This window comes from Melanaphis sacchari, unplaced genomic scaffold (genome assembly GCF_002803265.2).
Source record: "Melanaphis sacchari strain LSU unplaced genomic scaffold, SCAv2.0 Contig0_pilon_pilon, whole genome shotgun sequence".
In the NCBI taxonomy this organism is placed as follows: Eukaryota; Metazoa; Arthropoda; class Insecta; order Hemiptera; family Aphididae; genus Melanaphis; species Melanaphis sacchari.
Window position 1 is genome coordinate 145724 of NW_020270366.1, and position 19125 is coordinate 164848.

The window sequence follows — 19125 nt, forward strand, 5'->3', positions numbered from 1 at the left end:
TTACAATACATTTTGTTTTTTCATTAATATACTATTACTAATTAGGTACCATTCACCGAAATTGTAGTGGATTGAAAATTCAAACTTGTAAACGATAAGTATATTCTACTTTCAGATATCGATTACCTGATAAAATGTCGACATATTAAATGCATTCTTAAATAATAGAGTATATGAGTACAATATTCCGTGCATTTGGACTGTAAATTAGATACTATAAGTACTATATGTATTCAAACAATAGTTCAGATCGCTATATAGATTATTATTTCAATTCTTAAAGCATCAAACTCTTATAATAGAAATTAATAACTTATGAAGAGAAATTTTCTTCCGACACAGAGTACAGATCTCGTGCATCGGCTCTCGCAATTTTGCCGTACATTTTATACCTACTTATTTTAGGACGCAATAACACCTAAGGGAAATCTTTTGCCAATTATGTATGAAACATCGAATTAAATAGATAAGACGGTGGCTTCGAGCCCTAACGATTCCCGCCCGGCACGACCGACCGCGATTAATACCGTTTGTTCGTCATTGACACACGCACAACAAGAACAATTATAATAATAATAATAATAATAATAATAATAATAATGTAAAGTTACTATTATAATAATATGTCCATATCGCGTGACCTCCTTGAACGCCCACGATCGGCGGAAAATAATACGTATATAGCCCTGCGGAGTTTCTAAACACCGTTGTCGTTTGGTAAAAAACTAAAAAAGTTCTTTTCTCAAACCGGTTTCATGGCCATTATCTCGCGATGCACACTACATAATATTACGGCAAACCCTCGGCGGCGTGCCCATGTCGAACAATACGACAGTAATAAAATTGTCGGCGACGATTATAATAACAACGCGACAACGAGCAACGGACCGCCGGCCGGTGTCCGACGACCGTCGTACGTTTCGATGTTCGGGCGTACCCGTGGTCCAGCCCGCCGCGTTGCGTCAATCCAACGTAATAACGTATAGAGCGTGCCAAACCTACGCGTCCCAAGACATAATAATATGTGAAAAATAATAACGACAACAACTGTGTAGTGAAATACAACGACGATATCGGGTGCTGGTGCGTATTATAGTCATCGGAGCCGACGGTGGTGTTGCGGCAGAGTCTTTGGAGGTGTTAGTAGTGTGTGTGTTGTGTGTGTGTATGTTTGGGGGGGGGGGGATCGAGCTCTCGCGAGTAACATGGTACCGATCCCAACCGCTTAGTGGCGCATGACCGGTTTCGCCCCACTCTGCAGTTGCCCGGTATCGTGACGGCACACCGGTTGCACGCAAGACAGTTGGAACGTACCATTATTATTATTATTATTATTATTATTTACCTGTCTCTCGTCTTCCACCGGCTGCGTGACCCCTCAGTGGTTCGGTTTACCTGGATTCTTGAGGTCGTCGGTTCCCCGTCCGCCATGTGAGTTACGCGCGCGTTCATGTTCCCAACGCCGTTCGTCGATAGCGAGTGTGTCCGTGTCCGCGCGCGCGTATGTGTGTGTCATGTTGATACTGGTCGTCGTGTGTTTGGGAAACTGATTTTGTGGCGAGAGGTCCGTGAAAAATGCGTTCGCCGGTAAGTATACGAAACGGCTACCCGGTACTGGAATGGTGTAGCGGGCATGTACCCACACATGAGATGTTATGATTGTTATCATCGGACGTAGGTACCTACCATCCTACGCGTTTTTCGGTTCCCAAAATCTGGGTCGTCGCGCGACAACATTGGGCGTTTGCGGCCGCTGCGTTTGGCTTTCTAAGCTCGTTTTGGATGGGTACCGTTTTTGGACATGGCGCTCACACACTGTCTATCCGGCCGTACGCCGAGACGACGAGGGATGTAATAATATTACGAAAGACAATACATTGTCCATCGGTGTGCGTAAATAAACGAACGAGTCGTGGTCAAGTCCAAAGGGTGTGGTTATGGTTACGATAATTGCGACGATAACGATATACCGCGTGTGTACCGTGGTTGTGTCCTATCATTATGTAAACCGTGTAGCACGTACCTACCCACCGCGTCGCTCGCTAAACGAACCTAGGTTTTGGCCGAGCCTCGCGAAACCGGATTTTAATAACCGTCCGATTACGTATACATGCGAGCTCGCGCGCGTGAGAACGGCTGAGTGCAGTTATTTTTTTGCCGTGACCCGTCGGCGGCGACATGTTGAGAGGTTAACGAAACCGAGAGTCTCGAAACACAATAGGAACGACACAAAAACACCTTTAACCTCGATGTTTGACGCCAACGGTAGATTTAAAAGGGGGGCGAGCTGGCTGAAGCACCCAAAGTCCCGCGAATTTGCCTTTTTTTTCAAGTATTGTCTCCCGTAAACTGCGGTAACATATAATTAAAATTATTGACCAATTACATATAACACACATATTGTAGGTACCTAGTTTTCACGATTGAAAAAAATACTGTTGTCTGTTTATAATTTATCTTATTATACAAAGTTGTATTACAAACCTTGGTTAATTTATTTGTGTACACATAGACTTAAAGTCTTAAGCTATATTTATTGAGTGCAAAGGTTTAATGTATATTTTGAAGACGTGCCTAAGTATCCAATGTTAAGAAATTAAATTCAAATTGTAGCTCAAAAATCTCAAATATTAGTGGTTTCTCGAATTTGTGGCCATATTAACATATTAATTATAACGGTAATAGACTAATTTAATATTAGAGATTTATGTCTAAACAATAACACTTTTAAATTAATACAATTTGAATACACATACTGGTATACTTATATAGTATATTATAATTTATTATTTTAAATCAATTATTTATTAATTTATTCGATGTAATTTTTCGTTATTTCTATGTACTTGTCATACAACTTTTTTTCAATATTATCAGTACAGTTATATATAATACATATATACGTATAATATATTATGCAATAAATACAATAGGAACAAATATTAAATCATACGTCACCAGCTGTTCTTAAAATTAAAGAGTAGATTTACATTCTGTTAGATAAATTCCTATTTCGTTTTCAGATGACGCACAACCAGCTTGTTATTTTACTCGTATTTCTGATTGTTTTCGGCCGGTCAAAATGCGCGTTAAACAACCGACCGCCGCAATTCCTGCCAGGCGGCGACATGGCACGATTTTCCTTGTCCGAAGACACCCCAGTTGGAAAATCAGTCTACAAACTTTCGGCAATCGATCCCGAGGGTTCGAAGGTGTCATACACTGTGAGTGGCCAATATCTGAACATTGATCGATCGACCGGTGTCGTTACACTGGCCAAACGTTTGGACAGAGAGACATTGGATTCACTGGAAGTCGTCATTAGCGTAACTGGTAAACATCACATAACTGTTGATGATAGATATAAAACCAAGTGTCAAAAAAGCATAAAAAATAGTTTTATAACTTAAATATTTTCAGATGAGCCGATCAAGGACTCCGATGCAAATACGGTGTCTTTGAGAAGAGAAATATCTGTTATCGATGTGAACGATAATGCCCCAGAGTTCCTAGGGAGACCATATTCGTTCAGTGTTTCAGAAGACACGCGAGTTGGCACCATAATATATAACAACATAACAGTTATCGATAAAGACATCGGACCGAATAGTGAGATTTCCATGACATGCTTTCAAAACAATGAACCTTGTGTGACATTTAATCTGCTGACCGAAAAAGTAAGTTATGTGCAGACTTTATAGATTCATTTATCTGGTAATATGTGAAGGTTGTGAAGGTTGTGTAGGATGTAACATTGGATTATATTATTCAATTATTGTACCATTACCATGTAATTTCGTTTACAGGTATCCATAGGTACGTACGTATGTTCTATTAGATTAGCACGTTCATTAGATTTCGACACGGTGTCGTCGTACAAGTTAACCGTGAAAGCGACTGATGGAGGGGTGAAAAACTCCCTATCGTCCACCGCTAATATTTCGGTAGTCGTCAAAGACGTGCAGGACGAACGTCCGATTTTCACAAACTCACCGTATTCGATCGTGATCGACGAAAACACACCGGCAGGTGTACAAGTACTTAAGGTCACTGCTGAAGACGGCGACGCAGGTTTCAAGAGACCAGTCGTGTTGAGTTTAGAAGACGATTCTCTCGGGTACTTCACTATCGAGAATGAGTCTAACGGAACTGCTTACATATTTACCAGCGACAATCCTATTGATCGGGAAAACAAAATAGTTTCCGACGCCGGTGGTATTTATACATTCAGATTAAAGGTGACTAATATCACTTAATCGAACGTGACAGCGTATAACGGTATTTCGTTTTACAGGCTACCGAGCTGATCAACAACGAATTACCCGGTGACGTCAGTTATGAGATCGTTACTGTAGTAGTTCAAGACGTGGATGACGAAAAACCCGAATTCAACGAAAGGAGTTTTACGACATCGGTATCCGAGGACATAAGTAAGATGGAATTTGTAATTATTATGACTAAATAATGTTTATTTTTTAAAACTAAAATTACTAAATTATTTAATATTATTTTCAGGTATCGGAACACCTTTACCGGGATTAAATATTATAGTCAATGATAAGGACTTAGGAGATAACGGGAGATACGTGTTGGTAATGAGAACTCAAGACTCCAGGGTGTCTAATTGGTTTAAAATTATCCCCGAAACGGCCTTGGGAAGGTCAACCGTTTTGATTCGTCTAGTAGACAACGATGGATTTGATTACGACGCAGGAGTCACTGATGTCGAATTCGATATTGTTGCTATGTACCAAGATAATTTAAGTGTAAGTAATATTATATTTATGCATTTTTAACTCATGTGTATTTATATGCTTTGGATGGATTTTAGGGTGGATTTAAAGAAGCTTCTGCAGCTCATGTACAAGTTAACGTACTCGATGCTAATGATAACTTACCAAAATTTTCTCAAACAACATATGCATTCTCCATACCGGAAAATTTTGTGCCTGGAACGAGTATAGCAAATCTCACTGCTACCGACATTGATAGTGGTATAAATGGTGAAATAACTTACAGTTTACAAGGTTTTGGAATGGACAAATTTGGTAGCGATCCTGAATTCGGCGGTATATTTTTGACGGGCAGTAAGTTATTTGTGTTAATAAAATTACATTAATTAAAATTTAAAACAATCTTATATTAACAATTTAACACGTATACCCAATAGTAGGGTTCGGGACTTCTTACGTGATATGCATGTTGTTTTTATATTTTTGTAATGCTCATCGAATATTCTTAGAAATTAAAAATTATTTTCGCGAGGTAAATAGTTTAAATAAAAAATTGTACTTTGCATACTGTTGATATTTCGTCATATTTTAAAGAAAGAACATATTTGAAAGTATCATAGCATATTAATATATTTTTCATATTTCTTAATATTATATGATTATAAGTTTGTTGGCTAATATTTTTTGTAAAACATTTGGTATAACGTTCAAAAAAAATGTTATAAGTTGTTTATCTTGACGTACAATTTTACTATAAACTTTATCTATCAGTAATTGAAGGTCTTGGTATTGAAATATGATTATTTTTATTTATTTAATTGGAAAAATTACAATGAAAAATTTTACAACATGTAATACATAAATAATGTTTGTGTATCGTGATTATTGTTTCTACCGTGTTACTATTTATCAACTTACTTTATAATTCAGCGAATTTTTCGAATACATTGTTTTATTTTGCGAGTTTAAAAAAGCTTAAAATATCAACAAATTATCGTATAAGTCATCATATAATCGAGTGTGGAGAAAATATATTCTAAACCAATAGATTAATTTTATTCTATAAACTGTGAGAAACAAGAGAAGGTGTTGATAGCTGTTTATTGTCACATAACATTTAAAATTAGAAAGATTTAAATTAGTAGAGCTGTAATAATAAAATCGGATTAGAAGTTCGCAACAATTAGTATTTATATCCATGCAGTTAAAAAAATATATTTATATGACTTTTTAATTTTTAGCTGCAAATTTTAATTATTTTTGGTTTAAAAGTCAATAATAAAAACCAATATTATTATAATGCTGAAAAATATTTTAATAATGATAGCTGATGAAGTTTTAATTTAGATATTTTTTAAACGTTTATAGGTGTAAATCAAAGCAATTAAAAATATAGCATGTCTACCAATTAATTATTGATTGCTTTTGGTCGAAAACTTCGAAACAAAAAACTATTAAAAACACATTTTATTAAAATTAATTAATTCTTATTAATTTTATTAATATGGGTAATAGATTATGTACTATTATAAACTATCACGTATAATTACTTTAACAGGCCATCAGTAATAATGACATACATATATGGGTACTTTCTATATAGTAAATTTAAATACATTAGTTATTTTTATTCATTAGAAGGTTTTTCATTTAAATATTTTAAACAAATTTAGAATATTTAGAACTCAAACGTTAATCAAAAACATTTTTTAGAATAATTGAATAAACTATTAGATGATAACTGTTATTTTTTTTTTTTTAGAGGTCGACTATGAGCAGCAAAGTTCATATTCACTTACTCTTGAGGCGAAAGACGGAGGTAATCGTTCCACCCACGTAGTTATTTTGGTTGAAATTATAGACGTTAATGATAATACTCCTGTATTTAATTCGTTGGAATATAAAAGAACTATACGAGAAGGAGGTACTGAATTCCAGCCGAAATTCTTTGTTCAGGTAAGATCAATTTTTTATCTGATAACATAAAGTTATTGAATGGTAAAAATATTTAATGATGTGAATTTAGGCATCTGACGCCGACAGTGGTCTCAATTCTATGATTCGTTATTCGGTCGCCAGTTCAAACTACGACGACGTCATTCTAGTGAATCCTATCAGCGGGGAGTTGACATTGAATTCACCGGTGAACTCGAGTCACACATCTCGAGGACAATACGAATTAGTAATTAGAGCGACAGACCTGGGAATGCCACCTCTACACGCGGACGCAAATGTCTACGTCAGAGTTGGTGTGCCGGGAAACCAGAGGCCCATGTTTAAGAATCTCACGTATTTCGTCACGATACCGGAAAACACTCCGAGGACAATGGACATACTGAGGGTTCGAGCGACCGATCCAGATGGACCAGACCATCTAATCGAGTACAGCATGGTCAATAGTAACGATAATTTTCACATCAATAAGAAAACCGGAGTCATATCTGTATCAGAACGCGCCATACTCGATTTGGACTCGACGGGATTGTCGTATTATCACTTAGTCGTCATGGCTATGGACAGTGGGTTGCCTATCAGAGAGGTTGCACACACCGACGTGTATGTTAACGTCACAGATGTAAATAATAAACCTCCCAAGTTCGACCATAATGTAAGTTATATAGTATACGTACCTGAAATCATGGAAATAGGGGAAATCGTATATAAAGTAAATGCCGTCGACCCGGATAAAAATGCGTCGATTAAGTACGCGATCGTTGAACCAATTAAAGCTAATGACAAAACTGGATTGCCGTTGAAAAACACAAGCTCATACAATTTCAAAGATACATTCAGGTAATAATATATAGCAATTAAAATACAACATAATTAAATATTTATAGGTACGATGTACATACTTTGATCGCATTTTAATTTATTTACAATACAAATACATTGACAGGATGAGATAGAAAGTCATACCGTCACCGGTATAATAAAAACACAAAATACGTATTACGAGTATAACGGAAAAACATGATGGACTCCTACCATGTATATTACGTATATTATATTTTAAACAATATGCAAAACGCGCGTTAGTACGTGGTATTATTTTTCATGAATATTTTTCGTGGAAAATGATTTTTATCTTTATGTTGGTTAAAAAAAATATATTCACATAATATATTATGATGTATAGTGTACTGTTATTTTCGGTTGTATTTTTCGTAACCTCATAACCCAACGCTATAGTTTTGTACAACTTTTGCAGCATCAACAAACTTACCGGCGATATCAAAGTGAATTCGGCGCTTAGCTATCAAATGGCATCGGTGATCGTGTTGACCATCAGAGCCGTGGACGTGAATGCCGTTGAAAACGTCAACGAACAGTACGACGAAGTGGAAATCACATTTTTTGTGAAGCCGTACATGAATAAAAATCCGGTGTTCACCAACACCGGATGGTCTGCTGATGGCGACTCGTCTATATTAATCGTAAAAGTGGACGAAGAAACGCCAATTGGTACGGAATTGGTGCAGCTCAAAGCAATTGACGCGGTTACGAACGAGTCGCTATACGATTTCAAGGCTGTCACGGCCGTACCGCGACAAATTGCTATGGACTATGCCGGTAAAGTCATACTTACAGAAAGACTGGACTACGAAACGCTGGAAGACAAGGTAAGTGATATTGACATTTTTTACAAGAAAAATTAAATTATGTTGTTGTAAACCCGTTTACCGTACGAGATCGTGTGGCGTGACGATGTACTTTGAATGTTAACATTAAAATGTTTAATGGCTCTGTGGTGGAAACCACCACAGTTATGTTTCTAATTAATTAACCTGCAGAGGGTAGACGATCACCTAGTTGTTCAATGTATTAGTTTATTTTATATGCCTCTACAAGACGTGCTTTTACTTACGAATTTATTACTATTTACGATTATCGGTGTGTACTCAAGCCATGACTAGTAATACATTTTGTGATATTATTATTTCAGACGTTGACGTTTCAAGTGAAAGTTACCACCGAAGACGGTGATCGGTCCACTAGCAAAACCATTGTGATCGAAGTGCAAGATATCAACGACAATAGTCCAGAATTTGAATATCCCGTGAGTTAACAAAATTTCATTTTGGTGATTGAATATTTAATGTATTTTTTAGTGAGATATAAATTTCGTCAATTTATTAGACGTTTTTATACGATGTTAATGACGAAACTGACATCTCGTTCCACAAAGTGCAACTTTCAATTCATAAAGTTTTTTATATTTTTAAATTTTATTGCACGATTTTTAATGTATATACATATTTTACATTATTTATGTAAATTTTATTCGGAGAAAAAAACAGAACATGATACTAAGTTATTAGTTAAATTAATAGTTACCAATAAATTCTCAATAAGTATTAAAATTTTCAAAATATTTTATTTTTTAGTGAATATTCACTAAAAACAACGTTTTCAGAAAAAAAGTTGGTTTAAATATTAGGTGAATAGAGTAGTTAACTAACATTTGATTAAATTTAGAATATAAAATTAAAAATGTATGTATGTATAATGTATGTACTATATTGCATAAAAAAGAAAAAATTTGAAATAAATTATAACAATAAAAATAGTAATGGTATATTATTTATAATTTAATTTTTGAATTCAGGTCTAATAATGACTTTAAGGTTAAAATTATGTAAATCATTATTTTATGAAACATTAACGATTTTCAAGATAATCATTATGTAGAAACTGTAGTTATAATATAATAATCACCCAGTAAAGTATTTAGGTCTAAATGTAAAACAGGTAATTTGTGTTTGATAAAAAACCAATAGTAAATACAGGTCATAATTTGCGGAGTTATATTTATATTTTTTTTATTAAATTAGTAAATAGTAAGTTACCTACCTAATTATAATAAATGTTTAAAAAAAAAATAATACATTTTAAAATAAAATTTATATTTAAAATATTTCCTCTATTTTAATTAATTTTCATATTATATTTCATAAATAATTATAATATCGTGTCTTTATACCATACGGTGAATGTATTTAAATTAAATTCAAACGTACGGTATTTTGAATGTAGGATAATTTATTTATTTAAAAAGAAGGTATACGCTTGATTTTTTGATTATACGTTTATTTTTCAATTACATGTGTAATATTTATTTTGAACTTAATCACATTTATCTCATAGAGGGTTTAGTGATTGATAACGTATAGGTTGTAGTTTTCTGTAGATTAAAAATGTATGGATTACAAGTTATAACAGTGGGCTGGAGTGATTAGTCTGCATTCTTATCGATATTAATTTTATTTAATCACTTTACCCATATCGCCAAGACTTTACAAGAATATAATTGAACAATTCACACTTTATATCAAAACTATACTACCTACGATTATAAACTTTTAAAATATATTAAACTTATATCATAGTATAAATACTAAAATGAAGCCCTAAATTACATACATTTATTTGCGATTTCTACGAGAAAGTATATTATGATACGTAACATTGGGATCTGAGTTAAAATCAAAACCACTTAAGTAAACATAATAATAATAATAGAATTTGAAACAACTAAATTAATATAATCTGCACTTACTAAAATGTTAAATTGAAAATTCTTGTTGCATTTGCCTCTTTGTGGAATAGTATTGTGTTGTGACAGGTAGGTCATTGGTATTCAATTTAAAAGTAATGGTTTACTATCAAATTAAAAAAATAAAAGTTGTGTAGTGTAACAAAAATTACAACTGAAGTATTATCTAAAATATTATACTAGATTTAAAATTTATTGAACCGCTGTATAATATTTTTAAATGGTTTTACTTATAAAATAAATCAATAGTTTTTGTGTTATACATAAAAAATAAAATATTTTAATTTAAATTTAATTTCAGATTTATCGAACTTCTCTCGTAGAATCCAGTCCAAAAGGAACTGTTGTTTTGTCAGTCAGAGCAAATGACAAAGATTTACCAACGTCTCAAAATGGTATTATTAGGTATCATCTGGGAGGTGAAAATTCAAATTTGTTTACTGTTGATCCTATTAGCGGAGAAATAAAAGTTTCGGGGCATGGTGTAATTGATCGAGAAAAAACTCCAATTTTAAAACTAATGTTATTTGCATCAGACACTCCACAGGGTGGCCCTAACCAAAAAATGACTTCAGTGCCAGTAATTGATTATATAAATATAATATACCAAAAAAAAAAAAAAAAAAATGTTGAACTGAACCTTTTATATTTAGCTTTATTTTTTTATTAGGTATATATTGATGTCAAAGATATAAATGACAATGCACCTGAATTTGATTCTTCAATTTATATTGCAGTAGTATTAGAGAATGTTGTCCCCGAAACAAGTGTGCTAAACGTATCGGCACACGATCCAGATGAAGGATCTGCAGGCTTGGTACATTTCAAACTCATAGACGAACAGCAACTCCAGGGTATTTATTTAAAATGTATAGATTGAATTATATTTTTTAATTTATCCTTTATATCTTTAAAAAAAAGGTTTCTTGTACATAAATCCAATGAACGGACAAATAAAGACTGCTAAAAGATTAACGGGTAAAGGTCGGTCTGATCCGTATGAAATGAAAATAAGAGCTGAAGACAATGGAGAACCAGGAATGTTTTCTGATGTTAAGCTTAGTCTATACATTAGCGATATAATTGAAAATGATGGAGTTCCAACTTTTGTACATCCAACTGCTGATGAAATTGCATATGTTTCTGAGGTGAACAAATAAATATTGGCCGTCCTGTATATAAATAAATCAACTATTCATTTTAATTTTCACTTATTTATAACATTGATTCTATTATTTTAGAATGCATCCATTGGGTCGTTAGTATTTAGAGCGCTGGCCACAGATCCAGATGATCCTAATACATTGGAAGGAACGATTCATTATAGCTTTTTAGAAGAAACAAAAGATTCTTTATTTTTTTCTATCGATTCAGAAACGGGGTTAATAACGACCACATCGATTTTAGATCGAGAAACGCAAGACAAATATACTCTTGTATTAGTCGCAAGAGATTTAGGCAGTGTTCCACAACAGTCAACAAAAGTTTTCAACGTTATTATTACCGATGTCGATGATAATAAACCTGTATTCAATAGATCCATAGTAAGTGTTGATTCGATTTTTTAGTAGGTATTACTAGATTATTTGTAAACTTCTTTTACATTATTTGAAATTTTAGGAAGAAAAACCCTTAATGATGGAAGTCGAAGAAGAGTCGTCTCATGGCACCCTAGTTGGTTCCTTGGCAGCCTATGACCCAGATATCGGAGATAATGCACTGATTGATTACATTATATCGGGTATATTAATTAATTTAGTTATAGAAAAAGACAATGATCTTATATGAGTTGTAACAATACTAATTTTAGATGGAAACGAGGGCAATGTATTTTATTTGAACTCTTCGAATAATGTAGCCGAAATAAGAATCAATGGAGAAATTGATAGAGAATCTGTATCTGAATATGTTTTGACAATAAAATGTTTTAAACATAAAACAAAAGCGTACAGCTTGCATAAATCGTACAATAAACAAGATCCAAGTGAAAGACAGGTAGTAATAAAAGTACTTGATATCGACGATAATTTACCGAAATTCATCGACGAAAATTTAACTTTAGGTGAGTAATTGGTTAATGGTTGTTTAAATATTGATTTTGTCTAAACCATTTTAATTTTTAGGCGTTAGGGTAAGCGTTCCTCTTGACACACTTGTGGCTACAATACAAGCCACCGATGTAGACAGTTTGGCAGAACAAATTACGTACCACATCACAAATCTCACTTTTGCTCATAGGCTAGAAAATCCAAAAGAAATTAAGAGCTGGCCATTCTTTTTAGATCAGATTAGTGGACAGATTAGAACTACATCTTCGATGACATCCTATTCAGAAGGCTATTTTAACATAGTTGTAGCCGCAATCAATAGCGATGTTCCTGGAAGACATTCCAACACTACAGTCAAAGTAAGTCATGTTTCACGTCAAAAGTTGATTCGAATCGCAATCAAAAATATAATATTAATACCAATGTACATTTATTTTGATAGGTGTTTATTGTAAAAGATCGTGGATTGTTGAAGTTTGTTTTCACAAGACCCCCAAATGTAGTAGGTCACTACATTAAAAAATTCAAAGAAGACGTTGAAAAATCATTAGGGATACCTCAAGCTAGTTTAAATTTGTATGACACTCAGTTTTATTCAAAAAATGACGGAAGTCTGGATTTTAGTAGCACAGGTTCGTGTTTTCAACTAGTGGGCCCAAACAATTATAATCCAAAAGATACTATTTCATTACTCGAAGACCCCAGCAATCACGAGTTAAAGAACGTGTATAAACAATACGAAGTTAAAAACATCGAAGTAAGAAATATTAATTTTTTCTTGAGAAACTTAAATATTTTACTGGATTGTAATTTTGTTTAGCGATGTTCCCCAAAACAAGTTAAATCAGCTGTTACGTGGGTACAGATATCGGTGTTAGGTATTGCAATTTTCATTGGAATCGTGTCTATTTTCTCCATATGCCTTTTATGTTGTTCTTATAAAAAGTAAGTTTTGAAAGAATGGTTTATTTAGAATAAATATTAGTGAAATTAAGAGGGCGCCTATTTTATTTAATTTATTTTTTATAGGTGGAAAAGGCTGCGGTAATAACGTGATAAGATGCCAAGTATCAATTAAACGTGAACTCAATAATATGAGTTGCCATGTAAAAGTGCTGTGATTCAATAACTATACAATCAAAATATTTATGTATATATTTTAATTTTACGTTTATTACCTAAAAATGTAAATATTATTACTGTGATTATATTATTTACTTGCTTCGAAAATTTTGATATTTTTTATAAGTCATTTTTTTGGCTTGTTTACCTTTAAGTATGATAGAATTATAGAAGGAAAATAATAAACGGTTATGATGAAACAACTTAATATCTACTTTGCACTACATTATATGGTGTTTTCAAGTATTAGATCCATGCACAATTCAAAAAGTTCTTCTTTCATATTGAAATATTGTCCTTAATAAGAGGATTAAAACTAAAAGCTTAATATGATAAAGTACTCTAGTCTATCTTGATTTACTTCAATTTGTTTTTAGGAAAAAAGTTTATAACTTATACAGCTAAGATTAAACTAAAATAATAATAAAACAATATAAAATATATTCATTTCATTTTTAGTTTGAAAGTAAGTTTATTTATCGAAATTTTCGTTTAAATTATTCAGAAATTCAAAATGTTTTATTTACTTTATCATATAAATAAGTAGCAAAATATTGGTAACATAAGTTAAGATTTGATTCAAGTGCACTAGAGCAAACGTGTTATATTTATATTGTAAATTGAAAATAATAATAAATTCCTGGGTTCAAAAAATTATAATGAGTATAAAATTAAGATAAATGAAAGTGGGTAAATAATTAATTTATTAGTTCGTTTTACTGACTATTAATGAAAGAGCAAATATTCAAAAATAAATATATCTAGTTACGCTACGCAGAGGCTATATTATAATTAACTGTACTAGAAAATAAAATTCAACTATTTCAATCTTTAAAAATGACTTCACAGAAAAAACAATCACGTCTCTATAATCGGCGTTTTTTAATTTTTTGTTTACAAAAAGAAATCTTTATTTAGGTCATATTTTGGCTTTTGATTTTTAATTTACATTAAATAACGCCAGATAAATATGTTTAAAAATACTTAGATTAGAAAATTTGGAAATAGAGTTTTTTTGATAAAAATAAAACTTAACTATCATAAAGTTTCCTTCTTATAAGTAAAAAAATATATATATATATATATATGTATACATTGATACGTTAGTGTTTTACAGTAAATCAAGTTATTGTACTAAAAACGTGCTTGTTCTAGCATTCATAAATACATTTTTAAACTTAGTGATTTTTTTTTGTACATCTTAGAAAACAATAGAATTTTAAAATAATCTATCCACAAAGTACTTATTATATTAAATTCTGAATCAATAAAATATTTGATTTCTTGACAATTTTAAGTAATATCTTAGAAAAAATCAATGATAAAAATATGTTTATACGTAATTATCACTCAAAATTAAAAATAACATTATTTTATTAATACCTATAGTAGCTAAATTAGTGACGCCCAACTCATAGTTCACTCACAAGTGGCCAGATACAAATTTCTAAAATATAATATGGAAATTTTACAATTTAATATCAATTCGTGACATATTAACAGCAAACTGATAAAAATAAGTAACTATGTAACTTGTATATTTTTTTCAAGGTATATTGAATTTGAACTCTTAGTAATTTTAATCTTAGTAGTCAATAAAAAATAAGAAAAACAAGTCCAATATAATTTTTCCGTAAAGGCAATTGTGATTATTAGTATTAATTACTTGATAGCCCGTTCATAAAAAATTTTTGACTAAAGTGGATCTTATGAGTTATGATAAGTAATTATTTGTATACAATTATTTTTAAGGTAATCCATAAGTTGAATAAAATTTATTAATTTAAAGTAACACTACTAACACTCCTGCAGGATTACTATGCGAGAAATCAGAATGGTCATAATAGCCATTTTTTAATTGTATTTACGTAATATTATATTAATTTAAATTCAATCCAATATATTTATTTTTTTATTAAAATATTATTATGGTAAATCTCATTTAATGATGTAAACAATTATTTATTTTTTTAAAGTTGACGTGTTTTAATATTTTAACTGTTGCTATTAATTTGTATTTATTTATAAGTACTATCATTGAGCCAAACAGGGAGTTAATTAATATATATAAATATATATATTATTAGTTTTTGTAAAGGGAGTTTTTTTTTTGTCTATTATCTGTGATAATCACTTTTGCTGTATTAATATCATTAATTTTTGTGTATATTTGATTTTTACACAATAGCACATTTAATTTTATGCAATTATTATTATTAATTAAATGTTATGTATTAATATATCAATGTAATTCATAAATTTGTTGTTACAAAAAGAAAAAAGAAAATTATATCTTATCTGTTACTACATCTTATAATTTATAATGGTTATTGTACATTGAATAAGGTTAAAATTATCTATAAATACTGAAGTCAACGAGACTTATAGCCTTCCAGTCATTAATTGAAACAATTAAACTGACATAATTTGTATTATTTATAAAAGCATGCAATAAAAATTATTTAAAATTAAATAAAAATTTCTATTTCAAAATTATGTAGAGGTTTTCAAAAGATATAGAAAACCTATAAATAATTTTTTTTGAAATATATAATCTGTCAAAGATAATACTTACTATATCTATCACGTCGAGCATTTTTTGTTCACATTATTATTGGGTACTAAAAATACTGAAATCTCTTTATTTACAATTTCATTAAAGAATTTTGAATTTTCTTGATTTCCTTTATTGTTTAGCAATGTTTTTATATTTTGAAAAAAAAAATTGTATGATGTAAACGCTATTGTACAAAAACTATTTTTTATTTAAATTTTCTGATATTTAAATGATGTATTCTGATTATATTGTTATCTTATTATCATAAATACATAATCAAAATGTAAAACACGTGATTACCATTAATAATAGTATATTAATATATAATATGTATTATGTACTTAATTGTTAGTTACAATTAAGATACAAAATTGTACATACATAACATGACCAAAGAACTAAGGAACATTTTTTCTAAATCCTAGTTGAGAACTAATACCTAAATAACTATTACAGTAGGTATAGTAAACTGATACAGTATGAGTTTGCATAACTAGATACTTATTTATTAGTAATTAAACAAAATCATTTTGGTCGTGGAAAATATGAAATGACACATTATTTTATGAAAATTAGAGGGCGTACATTAAATAATGATTGGAATTGATATAGTAGACTTACCTATATACGTATTATAATAAATAATATATACAAATATATTTAATGAACAATATTCGGTTGAAAAACCAATCAGAATCGATTTAATATCGATGACATAAATCAATAATTATGTTATAATTAATGAGTCTTATATAACATTTTTAATATTATGTATGTTATACTTGAATAATTTTATAGTAAATAGAAAGATAAATTGATAGTAGGAATAAGAAAACAAAAATGGCGATAAAAAAAAACATGCTAAAAATTGGTTATCTAGAACAAGAACAACGGAGTCTCGGTGCTTCTAGACAAGATATATTATGTTCCATTATAATATTATTGTGCGTGGGAAAACAATAAAAAAACACATTTTACATCTGCACCGCAACTTAAACAATTACACAGGAATAAATATTAAATAGATAAATGTCTCACAAGGCCGCAGCCCTTCGATCAATTGTTTGATCACGCATCGGGCGTAAGTATCAGTGGCGTGTCGTTGGTGACGATCGAGCTATGCTTTAGGTTTCGTTCGTGCGTGTTCACGTGATTAGTGCGCCACTCAAAACGACCGCTGGAAAAAGCGCTCAGATCCCTGGTAAGTCGCCTCTTTCCCGCCATGAAGTCTAACCGCATTTTGAACTCTTGTTTGAACTTCTCCTGCGAATAATAATTATTGTTGGCGTAAAGCACAGCATTGTTTTCGATATAGGTAAATTGTTTTTTTTTTTTTTTTTATTGGACTCGCTTAAATCAGTTTATTATGCCCGACCGATCGCACTATATTATGTGGTAATTTATTATTCCTAGCGATCGTTTTCCAGAGTAAAATATATTACGTTATCGTTTGTCCAACTTATCGATATGATGTTACAATAATAATTCCGATTTCCAAAACCTAGAATATTTAAATTTATAATCGAATTCTTTATTGTAATAATAGGAGAATCCGTAATTTTTTAATGTAATATCTGTAAAATTGTATAGACGATTTTATAATTTTATTGTTTACGCTAATTTTGATATTTTCAGTTTGAAGTTTTGAACTAATTAATTTTCTATTCAAACCAAAAATTTTCATTAAAAAGTTCAGATTTGTGAAATTATTTCTCGTTAAAAACTACGTTCCGAAACTTAATCACGTCAATTCAACAAATCGATTAATTCGTTAAAAAAAGAAAATCTATTTAGTAAACCACAGTGTATACATAACACGCACTCAAATTAACATCTAAACACTTCATTCACTATTTATAATACACAGTTTTTTTCTGCTGAACATAATACTTTTTATTTACATAGAAAATTAAGTAGGTAACTTATCAGTGAAAATTAATTTTACTATCATAATGATAATTAAGAATTATTCACTACAAATATTTAATTCTATGAAAATTAAAAATAAATATTAATTTTTAAATTCTTTAATGTAGGACAAAATATTTCTTAAGGAAAAATTATTTTTTCATGCGTTTCAATAAAAAATATTTTAAATTTAAATTTACGTACTAATAAGATTTATTTTGTAATACAGTAGATTCCTACTAAGTCGAACGTCGATATCTTGAATTTTTAGTTATCTCGAACTACATTTAAGTCCCCTTGAAACTACCATTACAACTAATAGTGTTTCGCTCTCGATAAATCGATATAAAATTAATCGTTTTTCGTTATCTCGAGTACATAAATATTATTTTTATTTAAGTAGGAATAGAAAATTGTACAGTAGGTACATTTAGTATAGTAATTGTGATTGCGCGCGTTTGTAGGTAATCAATATATTTTATAGTCGTTCGTACAATAATATAGTGAAATGAAAAAAAAAGCGTAAATTAAATGTCCTTAGAATTTCGGATTAAGTTCGTTTAATATAGTTAGTTGAAAAAGGTGATCGTAAAAATGTGAAATCGCCAATGAATTCAATATTTCATCAAATACATTATCGTCAATTATTAAACAGAAGGATAAAGTTTTGAAATTCAATATGGAAATATGAAAAAAATCAAGATGACTTCTTATTTGGATATCGATATATGTTTATTAAAAATGTTTACTCAGTGCTGAGATAAAAACATATGATTAAATGGAAAAATTTTACTTGAAAAAGCAAACGAATATGTACAACAACTAGGGCATACTAATTTTAAAGCTAGTAACGGTTGGCTTACAAATTGAAAAAAAGGCATGATGTAGTTTTTTGAAAAGTTTGTGAAGAAAGTTAGACAGTAGACATTCATTGTTGTTCAAATTGGATTAAAAATCTTCCTGACACTTTAGCAGGATTTTCTTCTATTGATATTTTTAGTGTTGATGAAATATTAAAACACATACGTACCAGATATAACTCTAATGTTAAAAGGTAAACAATGTTCGGGTGGAAAATACGTTAAAGAGCGCATTACAATTATGATAGGAGAAAATATGTCTGGAAATGAAAAATTAAAATTATCCGTCATTGGCAACGCAAAGAAGCCTAGGTGTTTTAAAGGAATTAAATCTTTACCA

At 30.8% G+C, this 19125-nt stretch overlaps 2 protein-coding genes across 2 annotated transcripts in view; one reads left to right on the plus strand and one right to left on the minus strand.

The window, feature by feature from the left end:
* The first annotated feature begins 1337 nt into the window (after window positions 1-1337).
* Window positions 1338-13660, plus strand: LOC112595721 (protocadherin-like wing polarity protein stan). Its single transcript, XM_025341418.1, has 21 exons — window positions 1338-1587; window positions 3024-3333; window positions 3421-3677; window positions 3807-4238; window positions 4295-4430; window positions 4516-4766; window positions 4832-5087; window positions 6496-6689; window positions 6760-7526; window positions 7945-8356; window positions 8680-8793; window positions 10592-10870; window positions 10961-11144; window positions 11212-11438; window positions 11532-11834; window positions 11911-12031; window positions 12101-12352; window positions 12414-12697; window positions 12781-13095; window positions 13159-13283; window positions 13368-13660. The coding sequence occupies exons 1-21, from the start codon at window positions 1576-1578 to the stop codon at window positions 13384-13386; spliced, it is 5250 nt and encodes a 1749-aa protein (XP_025197203.1). The 5' UTR covers window positions 1338-1575; the 3' UTR covers window positions 13387-13660.
* A 3081-nt stretch (window positions 13661-16741) lies between these two features.
* Window positions 16742-19125, minus strand: part of LOC112604329 (tachykinin-like peptides receptor 99D) — a 52457-nt gene continuing 50073 nt past the window's right edge. Inside the window, exon 7 of the mRNA XM_025353309.1 lies at window positions 16742-17280. Coding sequence (XP_025209094.1) covers window positions 17086-17280 — 195 coding nt within the window. The 3' untranslated portion in view covers window positions 16742-17085. The remainder of the gene's footprint in view (window positions 17281-19125) is intronic.